Source organism: Equus quagga, chromosome 13 (assembly GCF_021613505.1).
Source record: "Equus quagga isolate Etosha38 chromosome 13, UCLA_HA_Equagga_1.0, whole genome shotgun sequence".
Classification (NCBI taxonomy): Eukaryota; Metazoa; Chordata; class Mammalia; order Perissodactyla; family Equidae; genus Equus; species Equus quagga.
In genome coordinates, this window is record NC_060279.1 from 51,869,010 (window position 1) to 51,886,978 (window position 17,969).

General features: G+C 41.3%; 1 protein-coding gene across 1 annotated transcript in view; it reads left to right on the top strand.

Moving 5' to 3' along the window:
- Nucleotides 1-17,969, top strand: part of LPCAT2 (lysophosphatidylcholine acyltransferase 2) — a 63,175-nt gene that overhangs the window by 20,686 nt on the left and 24,520 nt on the right. The window contains exons 8-11 of the mRNA XM_046683091.1: nt 1,767-1,821; nt 10,823-10,905; nt 13,579-13,704; nt 15,078-15,231. Of these exons, the coding sequence (XP_046539047.1) occupies nt 1,767-1,821; nt 10,823-10,905; nt 13,579-13,704; nt 15,078-15,231 (418 nt within the window). The remainder of the gene's footprint in view (nt 1-1,766; nt 1,822-10,822; nt 10,906-13,578; nt 13,705-15,077; nt 15,232-17,969) is intronic.

Sequence of the window (17,969 nt, forward strand, 5' to 3'; positions counted from 1 at the left end):
AAATTGGGTGGATAGTGTATTTCTATTTCCTGAGGTGTGTCGTTCATGGCGTCTTTACAAGTTAAGTTCCTTATGGAGATGGTGGCTTTGGGTTCACTGTGCAGTCAATATGACTTTCTTTTTGGCTTTGCAATAGTCTAGGTAGGTGTGAACGTCAAATAGGAGAAGTCTTTTCTGGAAGGGGGATCAGGGAAAGAAAATAGCGTGGTTTGGTTAATCTGGCCTTCTAACCTGGGAAGCGTGTGATAAAGTGAAAAAGAAAATAGGAGAGAGAATTCAGAAAAGAGGAAAAAAAATTTCATAGTTAAAGGTTTCTTAGGATGTATAAAGAAACACAAAATCTTAAAAGGGCCCAACTTTGTTCTGTCCAGATGCCACATGGCGCTTCCTGTGGTAACCCTCATTTCCACCTTCACCATCTGATCTGCTTCGTGACGTGTTCAGCACTGTGTCTGTTCCTTCTAACTCAGTTTTCTCGCTTGCCCTTGCTCTCACTGCTGCTCTCCACTCCGATTCTAAGGAAGAGACTCTACACCAAAGGAGGTTTCCTCGGAGAGGAGGATAAACTTAGGGAGCAAACTTCGAGAGGGGCGGCTGCGGAAAAGCTGTTTTATGTCAGTCGAAAAAGTGTTTGTTTTGTGTGTCATGTGGACAATGAAGGTTGAATGAGATCTTATGTGTGGTTTCATTTTTTTTTTTTTTTTTACAGCATTCAGAATTTTCAGAACAGAATTATCTATTCAAATGCCTGAATTCCAAAGCTCAGTTTAAATAAATAAAGATTGATTTGCTTTATGGTAAATAATATGGATTGACTTGTTTGCTTGGGGTTGGTAGTGAAAGATTTTTTCCCTTTCAAATGGAAAGTTTGAGAACCAGTACTTATATGAGCAATTCATAATTAATTATGGAATTGGTAAATCTATTTCCTAAATTCCTTCCTTAAATCTCTTGTTTCAATTCCTAAATTGCTTGTCTTAGGTAAATCTCTTCAAGTAATTTTTACAGATAAATCATATTTTAATTTCTTAATAGCAAAGAAAAGGTTGGTTGGTTGTTTTCTTAAACATGTCATCTATTCTCGTCTGAGATTTCTGGGTCATCTGTCTAAATGAGGCTAAATAAAAATCCTACAGAAATCTTATCAGGGAGTCTAAATATATACTAAAAATCTGCAAGTAGGAACAGCTGTTCCCAAAATTATCTTTGAGGGGATTGGTTACAACCACTTGAAAGAAAGCCTTTGTCTGGCTTTACGATGAAGTTTAAAACTCTTCAGGAAATTTCCCCGTAACTAAAACATTTATTAGTAAGTGGGACAATTATGATAAAGTTTCTGCTTTTAAGGGGAGACCCACTGATTTTTTTTTTTTTTTTTTTAATATCAGAAAAGAGTTGAGTCATGTAATCTACTCAGGAGTTTCCTGTAAACACATTTACGTACCTTAAAATGGGGCCTTGGGTAGTTTCTCTGGGGACTTAGGCCTGTGAGTGTGAATTGTCAAGGAGATTCAAATGTGGGGTTTAGTCTGCAGCTCTGACTCACAAATACATACTTGGTATTGCGTTGGGTGGTTTAACTTTCAACTATCGGGAATGGTTGTCTGAGCCCAAGAAGTGTCATAGCTGCAGTGTAGCACCTATAAATGCAAAATGCAAATGACGTGTGACGCCGGGGTGCTTGTGCGTAAAGAAAGGATTGTTGAGTAACATTAGATGGTACTGCGTTACCGTATAAAGATGGCCTTCTCTTTTTTTCTCTTCAGCATTCAGCTTTGTATGCTTACTTTCTGCCAGCCCTTCACAAGGGTGGAAGTTGAGGTAAGTCATTCAAAATGTAGCCTTGGAACTTGAGATCTGGCTTTTCCTTTTGTTTTGAATTTCTAGTCTAGGGAGACCAGGTGTATAAAGGTTAGAAGTTAAATCCACCACATTTAACATGAGCCTGGTCTTTTACAAACTGCCTATCTGAAGCCAGGTTGTCAGATGAAGCCCTTGGAATTATATTGGGAAACTCTTCAGAACTGCTGGGAACTTCCAGCATGTAACCGCCTGGCTGGCAGAGTAGCATCACCTGCTCCTGTCTTTTGCTTCGTTTTATGCTGACCTCTGCCAAGCCAAGTGGTGTGCCTTCACATGCTGACAGAGGGAGCCCCACAACCCCGGGAAAAGTATGTTCTGTGAAAGCTGAGAAGTGCTACTTGGGGTTTTGAGAGAGACATCGAGGTCAGGACCCTCACTTTTGGAATCACTCTCCACGTGGAAAGCCTGAGAAAATCATACCTGGGGGGCAGCTCGTGTCATCCTCCACAGGACAGTCTTCCCGTCTGAGATGCCGTGGCAGGTGGGGAGTCGGGGAGTAATTAGATCTTCCTGAAAATTATGACCAGATTTTTAAGACTCTGAAGGCTGGTTCCAGCACGACTCTTAGATTCTAGGAATGATGCAGAATGGACCCCTGAACTCAGAATCTGGTTGGTTTTGGTAATACCCTCAGATAGCCTCTGAAGAGAGGACCAGAATAGTGGGTCCCCAGCTCTTGCTGGATTTTCCAACGGCATCCATGGATTGTGCAATGAAAACCTTAAGTCTGCATATGTGGTTCAGAGTCTTACGTGGGGGCCAGTACTCCACCTGACACAACTGTGGAATTTAAGTGACGAGAATATGATTTAATTTTGCTGAATAGCCTCGTCGTTCAGCCATTTCGAGGTTGTCAGCAATACCAAAGCACAGGAGGGCAAACTGTATTTCAGAATGAGTTTAACTTCAGTGGAATTCTTTTTGAGACTTGCAGGTTGTCTGCCTGCCTTGAAATATCTGTTTATTAATTATGTGCCACACCGCCCCACTTTTAAATAAACCAGCTCCGTATCTCTCAGTGTGACCAAAAGACGCTAGTTCTTGGAGTATACTTAGATATTTCTAGAGAAAAAACTCATCCACGTCCTAATCCGTTTAGGAAGTACCAAGATAAACAAAATGAATCAAATTTCTTTTCTCAAGACTTCTCAGTGCCTTTGAAATGTTTGACGACAAAACCCCCTTTTCTCTGGATATTCCTTGGAGCCAATGTTCTACAGAATACACTTCAGAAAGCCCTGTATCATATTGTTTCTAAGCACTCTGAGCACTGCAGTTCCTTCTTTGATAGCTGTTCAGATAGTCTAGCCCTGTTTCCTTTCTCTAAAAGAACAGGAAAAACCCAACTTAAAACAGCCATGCTATATCTTCTCTGCAAATTCGGAAGATTGCGTGTGTGCGTATATCTGTACAAATCCACAAAGAATGTGCGTAGACCGGTCCATAGCATGCACACAGAACTGTAATTTTTTGTCTAGCAGGTGTCTCAGTGGCCAAACTGTATTACAACAAAGGTGTGCAAATTCCTCATTTTTTTGCCCTGACCACTGTTACCACATTTCCTTCCTGTATCCAGGCTTGCTTTCTTTCTTTTTTTCAATTACAATATTTGCATTCTCCAGCTGCTTCTTAGACCTGTTTGGATAATATTTTCTGGCAAAGAAAAGAATGTATCCTTTGTTCGATAACTTCACAAACAAAATGGCTTTGAACCACTTTGAACCAGTTTAGTGGCTGGATGTGTGGCAATCTGACGGGTTAGGGTGTGGTGCAGAGCAAGAGGATAAGTTGTGGACTTCAAATTGAGTATCCTTATTTAATTGTATTTATTTTAGATTTATGATGCTACCTGACATCCAGAGGACTGCTAACTATGTTACCATTTTTGGATCTTTTGATTCCCCACTGTTCCGCTGGAACTGGAAATGCCCCAGCAGTCCTCTGGCACTAAGTCTGTGGATACCCTGGCCTGACGGGCTCAAGAGCTGGGCGCTGTGTCTGGGCCTCCAGCCTTTCCACCACGTCTGAGGGGGCCCAGCCTGAGCGGCCCCACGTGTAGCTTAGTTAGAAGTCTCAGTGCACTTAGTTGCTTCAAATTCGATTATCTTGGTTGTTCACAAGCACTTTCCTCTCTTTCCTATTTCTTTAAAATTGGTGGAAAGCCTAGTTATTATTTTTAATGTATGTTTTTAGAACTTCTTGATTATTAATTAGGTAAACCTCATTCAAGATGTATTTCGGGAGACCGTGGTCTTAGTTTTATGGAGTGGATTATTAAAGTGCCCTTTAGATGCTCTGCTGTCATGAGTCACAAGACATCTCAATATGTTGGCTGCAGTTTCCCTTAGTTTCGCAGCTCTCCCTTCATTAATGATGATTATCAGACTCTTGAATTCCCAGAATCATCAGATAGCTAAAATCTAGAGAATGTGATATTGTGGAATATTTCCTTAAAGCCTCTCCACCCTGCCTCTCCGTTTCCCCAATACAGAGGCTTATCTTTCGAAAGGTTATCATTTTCTTGACTCTTGGATTTAAAAAATACAATAAATTCCAAACCTCATGCCCAGTGTGATTGGTCTCCTGGCATCCTTGAACGATGATGCATGTGGGTCTGCAGAATGGTTCTACTGAAAGTTATTCTTTGAATCATAATGTGGCATCATGGGTGTCCTTAAGGAGTCTTGTAGTGATTACTTTTATCAGCCAACTATGTCACAAGTATCCTTAATAAGCATATGGTTTAAGGGCGTAGGAAATAAGATAACTAGTAGGGAACATCTCACAATATGATATAAATTAAGAGCCTGCTGGTTTATCTCATGAGAGAGATTACATCCAGTCAGACTATGTAGCACTATGTGGGCGCAGCTAGTTTATGAATGGAAACATGGCGTGCACGTTGACTGCACCGTCAGTTTCCTTCTTCATAGACTATATCTCAATTTACATTCAAAGCATGTTGACTTTAAAGCCATCTGTTATAATACAGATACATAAAAATGATTTGTCTGTAGGCGTAGAGACATATTTTGCTTTAGGAAAATTCCTTTGCAAAGCTTCTAGTGAGCTTCTAGCGGCCACCATTAGACCTGCAATACTTTATGATGGGCAATTCATTGTCTTAATAATAGAAACTTTTTAAAATTATTATTTAAAAAAATTCTGGTTTAGAAAAGGATTGTAATTAATAATGAGTGTTGTGGTCAACACCGATAGATTTATATCACTTTTAAAATCTCCAAAGAACTAATTGCTTAGGGAAGGTTCAAATACATTTATAGAGTTTATTTAAATCTCCAGAAACATTAAAATGATTTGTAGTTTTGAATCTAAAGTGAGCCTTTTAGAAAACCTCCATAGCACAAAGACACCCCTCTCCCCCACGCCTCATATGTACTTGTTCTAACAAAACTAGTTTCTCCAGGAACTTGCTAGAGTTCTGGAATTTGTAAATAGTAATCTAGAGATGGAGTGTTTGCAAAGAGGATTAGCTGGGGCTTTTGTTTCTGTTCTGCTACTACCTACCTGGATGTGCTGGAGCAGATTCCTTAAGCCTCTCTAAGCCTGTGGTCTTACTGGTAAATGGGGGGATAAGAGGACCTATTTTATAGGGCTGTGTGGGTTTCATAAGGTTACCTTTGTGCTGACACGTGGTAAGTGTTCAGGAAGCGTTAACTTTTATTTCCCTTATCATCTAGATTTTTGGGAAGGAAACAGCCAATGCCCATAAATACCTTCATTCTTTTGCATTTTCTCTTTCTGAAGACTTAAAGGGAGAATCATGGGAAGAAATGGAACTACACGTTTATTAAGATGCATCTTTTAAAATCCTTTTCTGTTACTTGGGAAAAAGAAAAGATGGATCGTAGTATCATCACTCATCAATCTTTCTCCTCATCATCACTTATTTAGTAGAAAGGAATGTGCTTGATGTGGTCAGGAAACAAGGAATAAACCAGTTCTTGGTAGTGTCTCCTCACGTGAAGGACTGGCTCTGGGTAATGGATAGTCTTAAACAATAGGCTGAGGAATTTCGACTTTATCTTGTGTGCAGTCTAAGGCCCAGGAGGAGGTAGGCGGCTCTGGGACCAAAAGCGCAAACAGGGGGTGTTGGTGTGGGAAACACGTTAATTAGTCTCCTCTTCGGCTGGGTCAGGATGGTGCGGCCTCAGCATGGGGTAGGAGTAGAGAATGTTGAATCGAGGAACAGGATGGAGCTGTGGAGCCAGACCCGGGTGCGGTGGAAAAGGGAATTGAAGACGTCCACGTGGGCTGTTGTAGGGACGAAAGACTTTCCTCTACCCCGCTGTGAAGTGCACTGACCACAGGCGGATCAACAGGCGAAAAGGCATACAAATTTATTAATTTTTAATATTATGTGCACCAGGGCATCACAGGAATAAAAAGGGAATACTCGAAAAAGTAGTGCGATTTGAAATCTTATATGCCCTCTTAAGGGGGAAGGAAGGGAAGATAGAGGCCACTTAGGGGAGAGTAAATGATTTTTAGGAAAGATAGATGGGTCTTTAGGAGAACAGATGAGAGAGATGATAGTGTGTGATGAAGCTCGTCTGGGTGTAATGTCGACTTCTGGTCTGCTCTCCCCTGATAAGAGGCGGTCTTCCCTGGCTGGTGGAACTCCCCAGGAGGGTATTTATGACCGCCGAGTTCCTTTTGAAGGATCAGACTTTAGGCAGATCAGGGGAGTTCGGAGAAAGCCTGTCCCCGCATTTGCTGTTCTTCAAGTACCTACAGCTCAAAATAATCAATATACCACATGGGCATACTTTGGGGTTGCGTGCCCTGAACCCCTGCATTGTCTCCTTTCTAAAGTTGAAAGCAAAGTGCCATTGAGATGAAAAGTGGAGTTGCAACCTGAGAAGCAGGGATCGTGTTTAAAACAGTCAAATATGATGCCAGCAGGCCAAAAAGGCTATAAAAGGGCTGCTGAGCAGCAGCGAGCTTCGGTTTAAGGAACTTGATCTTCGCCTGTTGCGTACACATTAAGGAAATAGACTCAGCGTTAAGATCACATATTTTAGCACACCTGCACAGTTTAAAAAGACAAGGGAAGATCTTTGGCAAAAATAAAGCAAACGAAAAACTATCTATCTATCTGCAGGCAGTATGACCATCTTAGGAAGTAACATAATTTTCAAGCAGCTGTGAGGAGCCCTCTGGACATTAACATGAATTTGTAACAGCTTCAACCAGTAAGGTTTTGTCCCTTTGTTCAGTGTCCCTCAGTGGTCTCTAACACGAGTGGGAAGGTAGGATCAGGAGAGGTGACTGAGGGTTTGGGGTCAACACCGTGGGGGTGGCAGAAGTGAAAGATTTTAGGTGACAGGCCATTGGAAGTGTCTGACTCCCCAAGTCCAGTGGAGAGAGTCAGCCAGAGGTTGCCAGGATGGAGTGGATACAGAGGGCCCTGTAGGTCCTGGCAGTGACCATCAGGCCGTCGCAGTCTGTGCAGAACTGGGTAGGGGAGAAGTGATAGACAATGATGGAGAATGAGGGGGAACTCACTGAAGAGCTTGTCAGAGGAGGAGGCTGGAGACATGTTTGCTTCCCTGGCGGGCGTGGAGGTGAGAAGACTATCTGTGGGCACACGAAGGGGCAGTGAGATCCGGATGTCAGATGGGTCATCAGCGTGCATGCTGGGGATAATGAGAGGGGATGAAGGTGGACGGGAGAACATGGGGTCCTGGACGGGGACAGTAGTAGATAATGGCAATCACATGCCCCTCTCTCTGGTTGATCTTCCTTCCCCAGTAAAGGATGTGTTCCTGCTGTGAGCCTTGAATGACTTCGTACAAAAGGGAAACATGGGATAGAGGTCAAGGGCTTATCCAAGGAGAGGTCACTTTTTATTAGAATTTCCACTGAATTGCTTCTCAGGAGGCCTAGGGGCTTCCAAGGGCTGTGAGTGTCAAGTCTAGGCTTTTAATTATTTTGTGCCCTCAGTGGGATTTTTTTCCTCAAGAGTAAAATGCCAAGCCAATATGAGATTATTAAAAATCTTGTCGTGGACAATATTACCTGCCCTGGAATGAACCAAACCCACAGTTCACTGGATTATGTTTGCTTAGTAGTGTAGCAGCCACTTATTTTCAGGGTTTTCAGGATGTGCTTTTATGACCTACCAACCAAGTGTGTCATAAATGATCATTTGGCTTCTTTTAAAAGTGAAGAATTATATGGCAATTTAAAACTTTATTATGTTATTTTGTTAGAGGTTTTCTGAACATTGATTTTCACGTGCTGTTTTCTTCCCTGGATTTCATACTCAGCAAATATAAGAGATTTTACTAGAACAGAATGGAGGGAATTTTTAGAAATATTTATTTGCAAAGCTAGTTTATTGCTCTGGATATGTAAGTGATGTGGGGACCTCTGGTGGCTTAGTTTATTTTTCCATCTTAAAGAATAACTGGACATGAAGTGGAAAGCTAGACGCAGGATTCCAGTTGGAAAGGACCTTAGAGAACATCTAGTCAAACTTCTTCATCTGCGAGGAGAGGGAACTGAGGCCCGTAAAGGCTGTGAATGACTTTTCCGGAACCACACGGCAGAGCAAGGTGGCAACCCTGGCTGAGTGCCCTTTCTGCAGCCTGCCACGGCCTCCCTGGAGAGGATGTTAGTAACAGAAATGTGGATAGTGAAATGACATGCAGCACATCCTCCTGTCCTGCCCATCCATTTTACCCTAAAAATGCCACTTCATCCGTGCTGTCCTCCACATCCTCACTCCCTCCGCTCGTGTCTGACCGTCTCTCCTAGGCTGACTGCAATTCCCCCGCTCCTTCCTCTTTGATTTATCCACTCCCCACCTGTGAAGTTACTACTCAAAAGCTTGGACCTGGTCACGCCACCCACTTGCTCAAACTTCGTCTCTGAGTCACCATTGCCCATAGGCTTCTTAGCATGAGTAACAAGATTTGAAAACAGGTCCATGTGAGTCCAAAAGTGGTGTTATTTTTACAAACCTCTCTTTTTCTTTCAAACTGTGGCCCTGACACTTGTGTGTGGCCTTCGCTCTAAGGTTTATTCCCTTCTTACCCCTTTCTTCACCTATCAAGTGGAAATGGTAGAACTTGCTTCAAGGAATTGTTGAGACTTAATTATATAAAACACCCAGCACACAGTAGGTGCTTATGAACAGTAGCTCCTGTTGATGGACTGAGCGAGCTCCTCTTGTCATAAATCTCTACCCACCCCGTGGAGAGCTCTTGAGGGCAGGGACGTCGTGGTCATGTCTTCAGGGCTTAGTGCAGTGCCTGGCACACAGTAGGCGCCTAAACAGTATTTGTCAAATGGAAATGAGCCATGAGATCTTGAGCAAGTGGTTTCACCTTTGTTTTTTTTTTTGTTTTTTTTTTTAAAGATTTTATTTTTTCCTTTTTCTCCCCAAAGCGCCCCAGTACATAGTTGTATATTCTTCGTTGTGGGTCCTTCTAGTTGTAGCATGTGGGATGCTGCCTCAGCGTGGCTTGATGAGCAGTGCCATGTCCGTGCCCAGGATTCGAACCAACGAAACACTGGGCCGCCTGCAGCGGAGCGCACAGACTTAACCACTCGGCCACGGGGCCAGCCCCAAGTGGTTTCACCTTTGTGACCTCCAAATCCTTATGACTAAATCGAGAGGATTAATGAAATGAAATAATGCCTATAGAGCGTCTGGCACGGCGCCTGCTTCACAGTTATAATTCAACAAATAATAGCTATTGGTGAAATCATGTTTATCCTTAAAAAGCCAAGATCGAGTATTAGCTCTTCTGTAAAGCCTGTTTGGCTGCTCTTCCCTGCCCCCTGGACAAATTAATCATTTCCTCGCTGCTTCATACTCCGGGAAGGATGGTTGAGTGGGGAAAACGAGATTTTAGAATCTGGTAGACCTTGGGCTGTGACTGTGACCTGGTAAGAAGGGCAGCAGTGCTCAGTGCTTGCTGCGTTGTCTGTCCTGTGGATCCTCTGTGGATCTCCTTTAGAGCAGAATAGGGGCCTGTTAGTCTTGCCTGGCGTAGAGTAGGTGCTCAAAAAATATGTACTGATTTAAAAATTACACCCAGCCTTGTTCATGTTAGCAAACTATAAATAAAAATGAGGTCAGTACAAATGAGGCATCACAGAATATCAACTGGAGAAAAAAGTAAACTTTTAAATGATAAAGCAAAACATGGTGTTAAGCAAAACCTAGAAAGCCAGTACGAAGGGTTTAAAAAAAAAAGCGGAAGAAATGACAAAACAGAGTTTGATCAAATGATAAAATGTGGCTGATATGGGAATGGATGGAGAAGATAAACTATAAAAGACAAAATAATGATAATAATAATGATATTTCACACAAAGAGGTGAAAGTAGAAAGTGCAGCTCTGAGAATAAGATCTTAGTAGCTATAGCTTTAAGCTTCCAGAATTCCAGATGTTAGCTCATTTCATCCTCACAACAGCCAGGGAAGTAGCTGATCATAGCCCTGTTTTGTTTTTTTTTTTCTAGTGAGGTGCCTTTAAAATGTTTTTTAATTTATTTTTTACTTTTTTTTTAGCAGTTGCAATGTTTATTATTAAATAATACGTTGGATGACATACGCAGTTCTTTTTAACTCATTCTGCAGGCACATGCCCCAGGATCTTTGCACTGACTATCCCACACTGTTAAATCCACTTCCCTATATGACCTAGGGATAGTAGTTCGTGGTTAGGACCACAGGATCCCAGCCCTCTTTTTAAAGCTGAGGCAGTTCAGAAAAGTTAGAGGGCGGACCAGTTAACACACAGGCTGACCTGGGGCTTGGACACAGACTCCTGAGCCCACCCTCCATGTTCTTTCCCTGACATCATATAACCTGCACTAGAAAGGCAGACGCTTAATATAATGATGGGTTATAAATTAATTTATTCAGCATTTAATGTTTGAGACCTAACGATTGTAATGGAAGGATATATTTGTCTTTCAGTTTATGCCAGTTCAAGTTCCAAATGAAGAAGAAAAAAATGATCCGGTCCTTTTTGCCGATAGAGTCCGGAATTTAATGGCTCAGTAAGTGTCTGTATGTGATTATAATCAGTAAATAGTTTGAAAATTATTAATAAGTGACATTTAACATAGTTTTAAGGTTTCATTGGTTTTTTTTTTTCTGAGGGCCTCATTCCCCAACTCGTTTTGGTAAATACAGTAATGTGCCCAGGAACGTGGTCAGTCAGACAGTCTTGTAAATATTTCCCCAGCTGCAGCCCCAAACTAATGGACATGTCTCTTTGTTGGAAGCGGGGCCGGGAAGGTACAGTTACCTGAAGAGACGGGCCAGTGCCATCTGCGGGGCGGATTCCCCCAGGCTGGCCCATCGGCCTCAGACAAAGCCTAGAGATGGTCTCAGCGCTTCCTACTAGGGCTGCCTGCTGTCCCCTCAACCTCCAAGCTGCCAAGGCTGGGTGTTCCGAAGGCATGGATGATTCTAGCACCAGGAAGGAGAAAGTTTGCAAGGAAATGCAATAGATGCATAGAAAAGGGAAAAAGTCACCCCCCTTAAGGGATGGCTGTCAGTTTAGGATTTAGAAACTACAAAACATAGGCAAATGTTTTCCTGCACTTAAGGGAGTTTTAACTGGCTCCTTGTCTAATTAGGTAAGTCACCTTTCGTCCTGTAATGAAGGAATGTGTGTGGTACTTTCCCACCACCCAGGCAGCCCCAAGCCCTCCAGGTGTGCCCCTCCGCCAGATACACTGCCCTCAGGCCTTCCCCGTGTAGGTTTGGAGCTAATAGGCCAGCAGTAGTTAATCTCTTGTAAAAATTCAATGGGAACTCTGCATTTAGCTTCATAGCCGAATTTGGCTGTCTAGCAAGAATATATATTTTTCACATATATGTATACACATATATATTCACGTTAATATATATGTATATATACAAGAATATATATATCTCCACATATATACGTATATCTTCGTATTCATATTTCACAGCAGAATAACTTCATTTTCAAAAAGGAATAAACGTTGAGCAAAAAAAAAAGTGTTATTACTGTGTACTTAGCTTTGCTTGTTTTATCTAGTTTCTAGACCAGCGAGAAAGTTTGCTTTTCTATTGTTTTCTTCCTTATGCTTTCATACTAGCTTATGTTCAAAAGCCAGGAACGAAGATAAGTATTAGGAACTGAGAGAATTTATATCAGATAGTTTGACTTCTCAGCTTGTGCCTAGAACCAGTGGACGGACTTGTTTGGCAGGCTTTCTCTGAGTTTGGAGGCATGGAGGTCCACGGGCCGGGGAGAGGAGTCGGAGAGGCTTCAGGGAGCTGTGCCCCACTGCACAAGCCCCTCCCAGGCTCCTTTTCCTCGTGTGCGAAGTGGGAATTGTAGTCCTTGCCTGCCTTTCTCGTGGTTGGGGTTATTCGGAGACTCAAGTAGGAAAGTCCATGAGAAAAGCATTTGAAAATAGTGAGGAGCGAAGTGATGTGAGGCAGTGCTGGTCCTACTACTGCTGAGTACTTACCAAGTGCTGTGTTAGGTCTTTTCCTCGTGTCGTCTGTCTTAGTCCTCATGGCAGCTCCTGAGGCAGGCGAGGAAACTGAGACTCAGGCGGCACGTCGTTGGCCCAAGATGGTAGCCAGGAGTGAGGGTCTGGGCTGAGACTGGAGTCCACATTTCCGGCTACCTAAGTCCAAGATCTTAACTGTTATGCTGTATCCTTTATTTAAAATTTTTATTTTCCTGAAACATTTTTAATTTTTATTTTTTTCCTATATATCCTTACAGCAAAATGTTTATTAAGCAAAAGCAGCCTGATTGCAGATAGAAAAAAGTGATTTATTCTTGCGTTCATTGAGAATTTCATGTTCTCAGCAATGACTCAACGAAATCAAGTATCGTCGAAGACACAATTTTATGATTTTCACTGAATATTTCTGAATAAAAATTTAGTGGGGAAGGACCTTCAGGAAATGATTTTATGTGTCACACAGCCTTTCTTCTTGGTATTCAGTGTTTTTTCAAGTTCTTATTCATATACGTGTTTTCCAAATCTGGGTCACTATTATTAGATCTCTGAGCAGGAAGGAGGTGGAGGGGCTTATGGTCTCCTTTGAGGATGGAGGATGTTTAGGTTTGGAAGAAATATGAGCTTCTTATGGATTCTCTTCGGTATTTTTAGAAGATTGCTATGTAGCGAGAAGGTGATCCTCAGTTTTAAAAGATGTAAAAATGCAGCTGGCTAGTGAGTTGAATAGATTGTTCCCTTACAGTATGTACAGACGCCATTCATCTTTTGTGACGGTACTTCCGCTGGCATTTTATAATGAGTTTGTCCTTAGAATAATCCTCTGGAGTAAGGAATTACTCCAGTGTCCACATGAGAAAAGAGGAGCTTACTTTAAATGCCAGAAGGTCCACAGCTGGTAAAGACTCCACCAGGGCTTCAACCTGAGTCTTCTCATTATTTTCCATCGACTGAAGCCAACTGTTATTATTGTTATAGTTAAAACACAACTCGAAAATGATCAGCTCACAGAAGCATGCAGACACAAGGAGATTAACGTGGCCACAGTAGGTCTGTGAAGTAGAGAAATATGTCTCTTTGGCAATAAGAAGCCAAAGCTACTGGTTTAAAAGGGAGTAAATACTTTTTCATTGACTGTTTGTTGACCAGTTCGGGCCTCATGAAAAAATCATTCCCTTTTTCAAAAACGTTGAATTATTTGCTTTTTCATCCTCTTAGAGCTCTGGGGATTCCAGTAACAGACCACACCTACGAGGACTGCCGACTGATGATTTCAGCAGGACAGCTCACGTTGCCCATGGAAGCTGGGCTGGTGGAATTTACCAAAATTAGCCGGAAGTTGAAGTAAGCATATTTTAAAGTCACTACACTTTCATAAAGGTGTCCAAAAGACCCCTGAAATCCTGTATGTTTATTTTCTCTGCTTTCATTAATGCTCAGCTCTAGAACCTAGGTGGTGTTTGTTAAAGAAGCTAGGGGTGTGAATTTATCTCCCATTTAGTTCATCTGGTTTTGTCTTTTCAAGAACAGTTGACTCAGAAATATGTGTATTGGTCACAGGAGGAGACCAAGCGATAGTCAGTGTGGGTCAGCACACAGCTGCCTCCCCACTCGGGAGTGTCTCGGCGTGGTCAGCCCTGCTCCCTGCGTACAGGAAGGGTGACATCGCTGGGTCATACTGATATGTGGTGGTCACAACTGCTCACGTGAAATATGAATTGACTTGTAGAGTAGCAGTTGTGACTGTCACTGAATTTTAAACACTTAAACCCTAGATCTACCTTTATCTTCTGGGTATGTAATTTTTTTAAAAAGGTAAAAACACTCCTTTGTGCTTTTATGATCTGGTTTAAACCGTTTAGAATGTTCCCTTTGAACTCTCTGGTATGAAAAGTGTAGCCCCATGGGCCCCTCTTATTGCAGTTCATTCTGTTTCACCCTGTTAGGGATTTGCAGAACCCATTGACTAATAGACCTTGGCCTCCTCTCTGGGAGGGAGCTGCAGAACCAGTTACCCTATTCAAGTTCAATATTGAAAATAGTATTTTGATAACCGATAGAGCAAATATTAGTTATATCTTCTAGGTAACAAAAATGTTTTGCTATGTTCAGAAATGCTCCTATAGATTTGAAAAGTTTACATAGTCACTGAAATTGCATAGAGAAAGAGTATATGGCAAGCCAGCTGTTTAATGCTGTAAGACAAAGACAGGATGTGCTGTGAGCCACAGTATATTTTCCAGTGTTTTCTAATTAATATTAGAGGAAGTGTGTGTAATCTAATGAATCTCCCTATTACAACATTTTGTGAAATATGAGTTTATTATGAGCCTAAAAACTCCATGAAAGCAAGAATTGTATTTTTTTCAACAGCTTAGTAAGTACTATTGACTTACTAAGTGATATTTAGATTAAAATGTGATTTCTTATTTTCTTCTCATGAGTCATTTGTTATTCTGCCACAGTGTCGTTCTTCTCAGTTACTTTTCTTTCCCTCAGATATTTGGGATAATTACAATTATGCTAGTATCCTTTAAAAAATTAGAAGCCTGTTTACATGTTCAATATGCACTTTAAAATACCCATTTTATTCTCCTCCTCAAATTTAACACTTCAAATATTTTTCCCTCAGACAAATGAATAAAACAATGTTCATAAAATGTCCATGTGGATTATACAAGCTAATGACATGTATTTATAATTCTTTGTTTGTTTAGATTAGATTGGGATGGCATTCGTAAGCATCTGGATGAATATGCAACCATTGCAAGTTCCTCAAAAGGAGGAAGAATCGGAATAGAAGAATTTGCAGAATATTTGAAGTTGCCTGTGTCAGATGTCTTGAGACAACTGTTTGCACTCTTTGACAGGGTATGTTAAAATTTAATCTTTACCATGCAAACGTTTTTGCTCTGCCGGTCCCCACAGAGCAGAAATCAATATGGCAGGCACTGGAAAAACTTGTTAGGTCACTATTAGAAGAAGCAAGAGCGAACCTGTGGCTTAATTGCATGATTTTGTTCTTTCCCCGTAATAGTTCTAATAGTAGTGGTAATAATAATAAAATAATAACAATTGGGTGTGTATGTGTGATGCAACAGTTATGATAGTGTCTATTTATTTTAAACACCTGGTCAGAAATAAATACTGTGGTTCTGTAACCGTGTTTATAATATGGAATTGGAAAGGTTTATATAACTGGCAAGAATTTAAGAAATTATGTCAAAATTCATACATTGATGACATGGGTGTTACTATTCTATTCTGAAGGTTTCTGGACTTTCCCCAAAATGTGTGAAGACCAAATAGCTTCTATTTTCAAATAACGTTTTATAACAAAGTTTTCAATTAAAGCTCGGCCATCTGCCATTATATTGGGGATACAGTTTTCTGCTTATGAATATGTAAGTATATCCAGTTAAATAATTGTCAAAAGTTTCCTTAGGAAAAATGTATCAAGAGTTTAAGTTGTCTATTTTTTATTTGTTTTTTAATATATAAAATTGACAAGAAGATTCACTCTTTTGGTTACAGTTTTATGAATTCTAATAAATGCATGGAGGATTATAACTACTACCACATGCAAGATACACAACAGTTGCAAAAAAAAAATTCCCTGTAGCTCTCCTTTTGTAGTCAAGCCCTTCCTCCCCCGAACCCCTGGCAATCACTCCATCCATATAGCTTTGCCTTTTCCAGATGCCATATAAATGGAATCATACAGTGTCTATCCTTTTGAGAGGTTTCTTTCACTTAGTATATTGCATCTGAGATTCAGCCATGTTGTTGTGCGTATCAATAATCTGTTCCCTTTTATTGCTGACTGACATTCCCTTGTATGGATGTACCGTACTTCGTGCCTGCATTCATTCCCCAGTCGAAGAACATTTGGTTTGTGTCCACTTTGGGGCAGTTATGCATATAACTGTTCTAAGCACTCGTGGATAGGTTTTTGTGTGAATGTAGGTTCTCATTTCACTTGGATAGAGACTTAGGATTGTGATCTCTTTATTTTCCCCTGTCTGAGAGTGACTATTTTGCATTCAGTCCTGAGGAATATTTTTGTTGTATATGGAATTCTGAGTTGATGGTTCTTCCCTTTCAGCAATTTAATACTGATGTCCTCCTGCCTTCAGGTCTCCGTGATTTCTCTGCCCTGCTGGGTTTCTTCAAGTTTTGGCTTTCCTCACTAATCCTCCTGCTATGGTATTTTGTCCAGAGGTAGCTGCTTTTGGTATTTTGATCAAAGTTTCTAGTTGTCATCAGAGGCAGAGATAGGCTCAACTGGCTTATTCCATCCTAGCAGGCACCAGAAGTCCTGGTTGTCTCTTAACTACTGGGAAAATAGATTTTGCAAAGTAATTATAGCTTGATGTCAGAAACCAGGACGGGGCTTTCTTTCTTTTTTACCCAGAGCACGCTAATGTTCCTAATGACCTATTCTGTGGTCTCTTAGCCCGACTGTTCTTTAACATGATGCAGTCAGATAGCCTTCTTCTGGAGGGACTGCCCAGGCCTCTCTTCTAGGCTGGCTTGCAGCCTGCCAGTTATCTTTCCTTGTGCATGAAATGATACTGTGTCACTGCAGCAACACTACTATAAAGTGTAATAAAGATTTAGGGGAGGGGAGAAGTAAATTATTGGATGTAACTATGCAAGTTGGGAAAATAGAGGATCTTGTCACTTGTGCTATTACGAGTCTTTCTGTGAGATCTATGTAGCGTCTTCCAGTATGGCTCTAGAAACCACGCAAGTCATTTTAAATAAAGTTTCTATAAAAATGAACTTGGCAGACAGGGCGGAATACGGCAGGGACATACAAATAGAGACAGGCGATGGAGAAATAGGAAGTGACATGAAACAGACCGAGGAGGAAGTTTAGAGCAGATCTTAGACTTCTTGCTCACCAGGATTTCCAATCAAAATTGAAAATCGTCTCTGTAGAGTTTGCCCTGTCTTTCAGGTGTCAAACTGTCATAATTAGCAGTTACAGGATTGTTATGGCATCAGTTCTGGCTTTTGATGGGTGCCGATAACTGCCAACAGCCTCGTTGTTGCTATAGCACTGTTCACTATGGGAAGCTCTGGGTGTGGAGAAGGGAGTATAAACCAAGGATTCAAATAACTCCTAGTGAGCCCAACTGACTCACTCTGAGCCAGAGAATATGGGTGGCTCCAGGCAGTTAGGGGACCTGTGAGCCTTTATAGCCAATTCGATCAATCCTCTTTCTGCATGGACTGCTTCAGTCAGCTCACCTATCACTATCACTGTGAGTTTTCTTCGTTTTTTTGTATAGTGTGACTTGTCTTTAGATATAGACCATGAGCTGTGTTTTAAGGCACTTTTTTTTTTTGATTTCCAGCATACCGGGAGGTAGAGAAAGTAGTCTGGAGAATTAATGACCAGTGTGTTTGACCTTCCTTTCTTTCCTCCTTTCTTTTTTCTTCTCTCTGTCTCCTCTGTGTGTCTCTCTTTCCTTTGTGGTTTTTAACATATCTGCATGTCGGTGCCTGTGAAGATTTGCTTTGTTTGGAGAAGTTGAATGATGCAATGGCTGGCACGCTCTGTACCCATAGCCACTTCCATGCTAGGCTTGTTTTATCAGTCT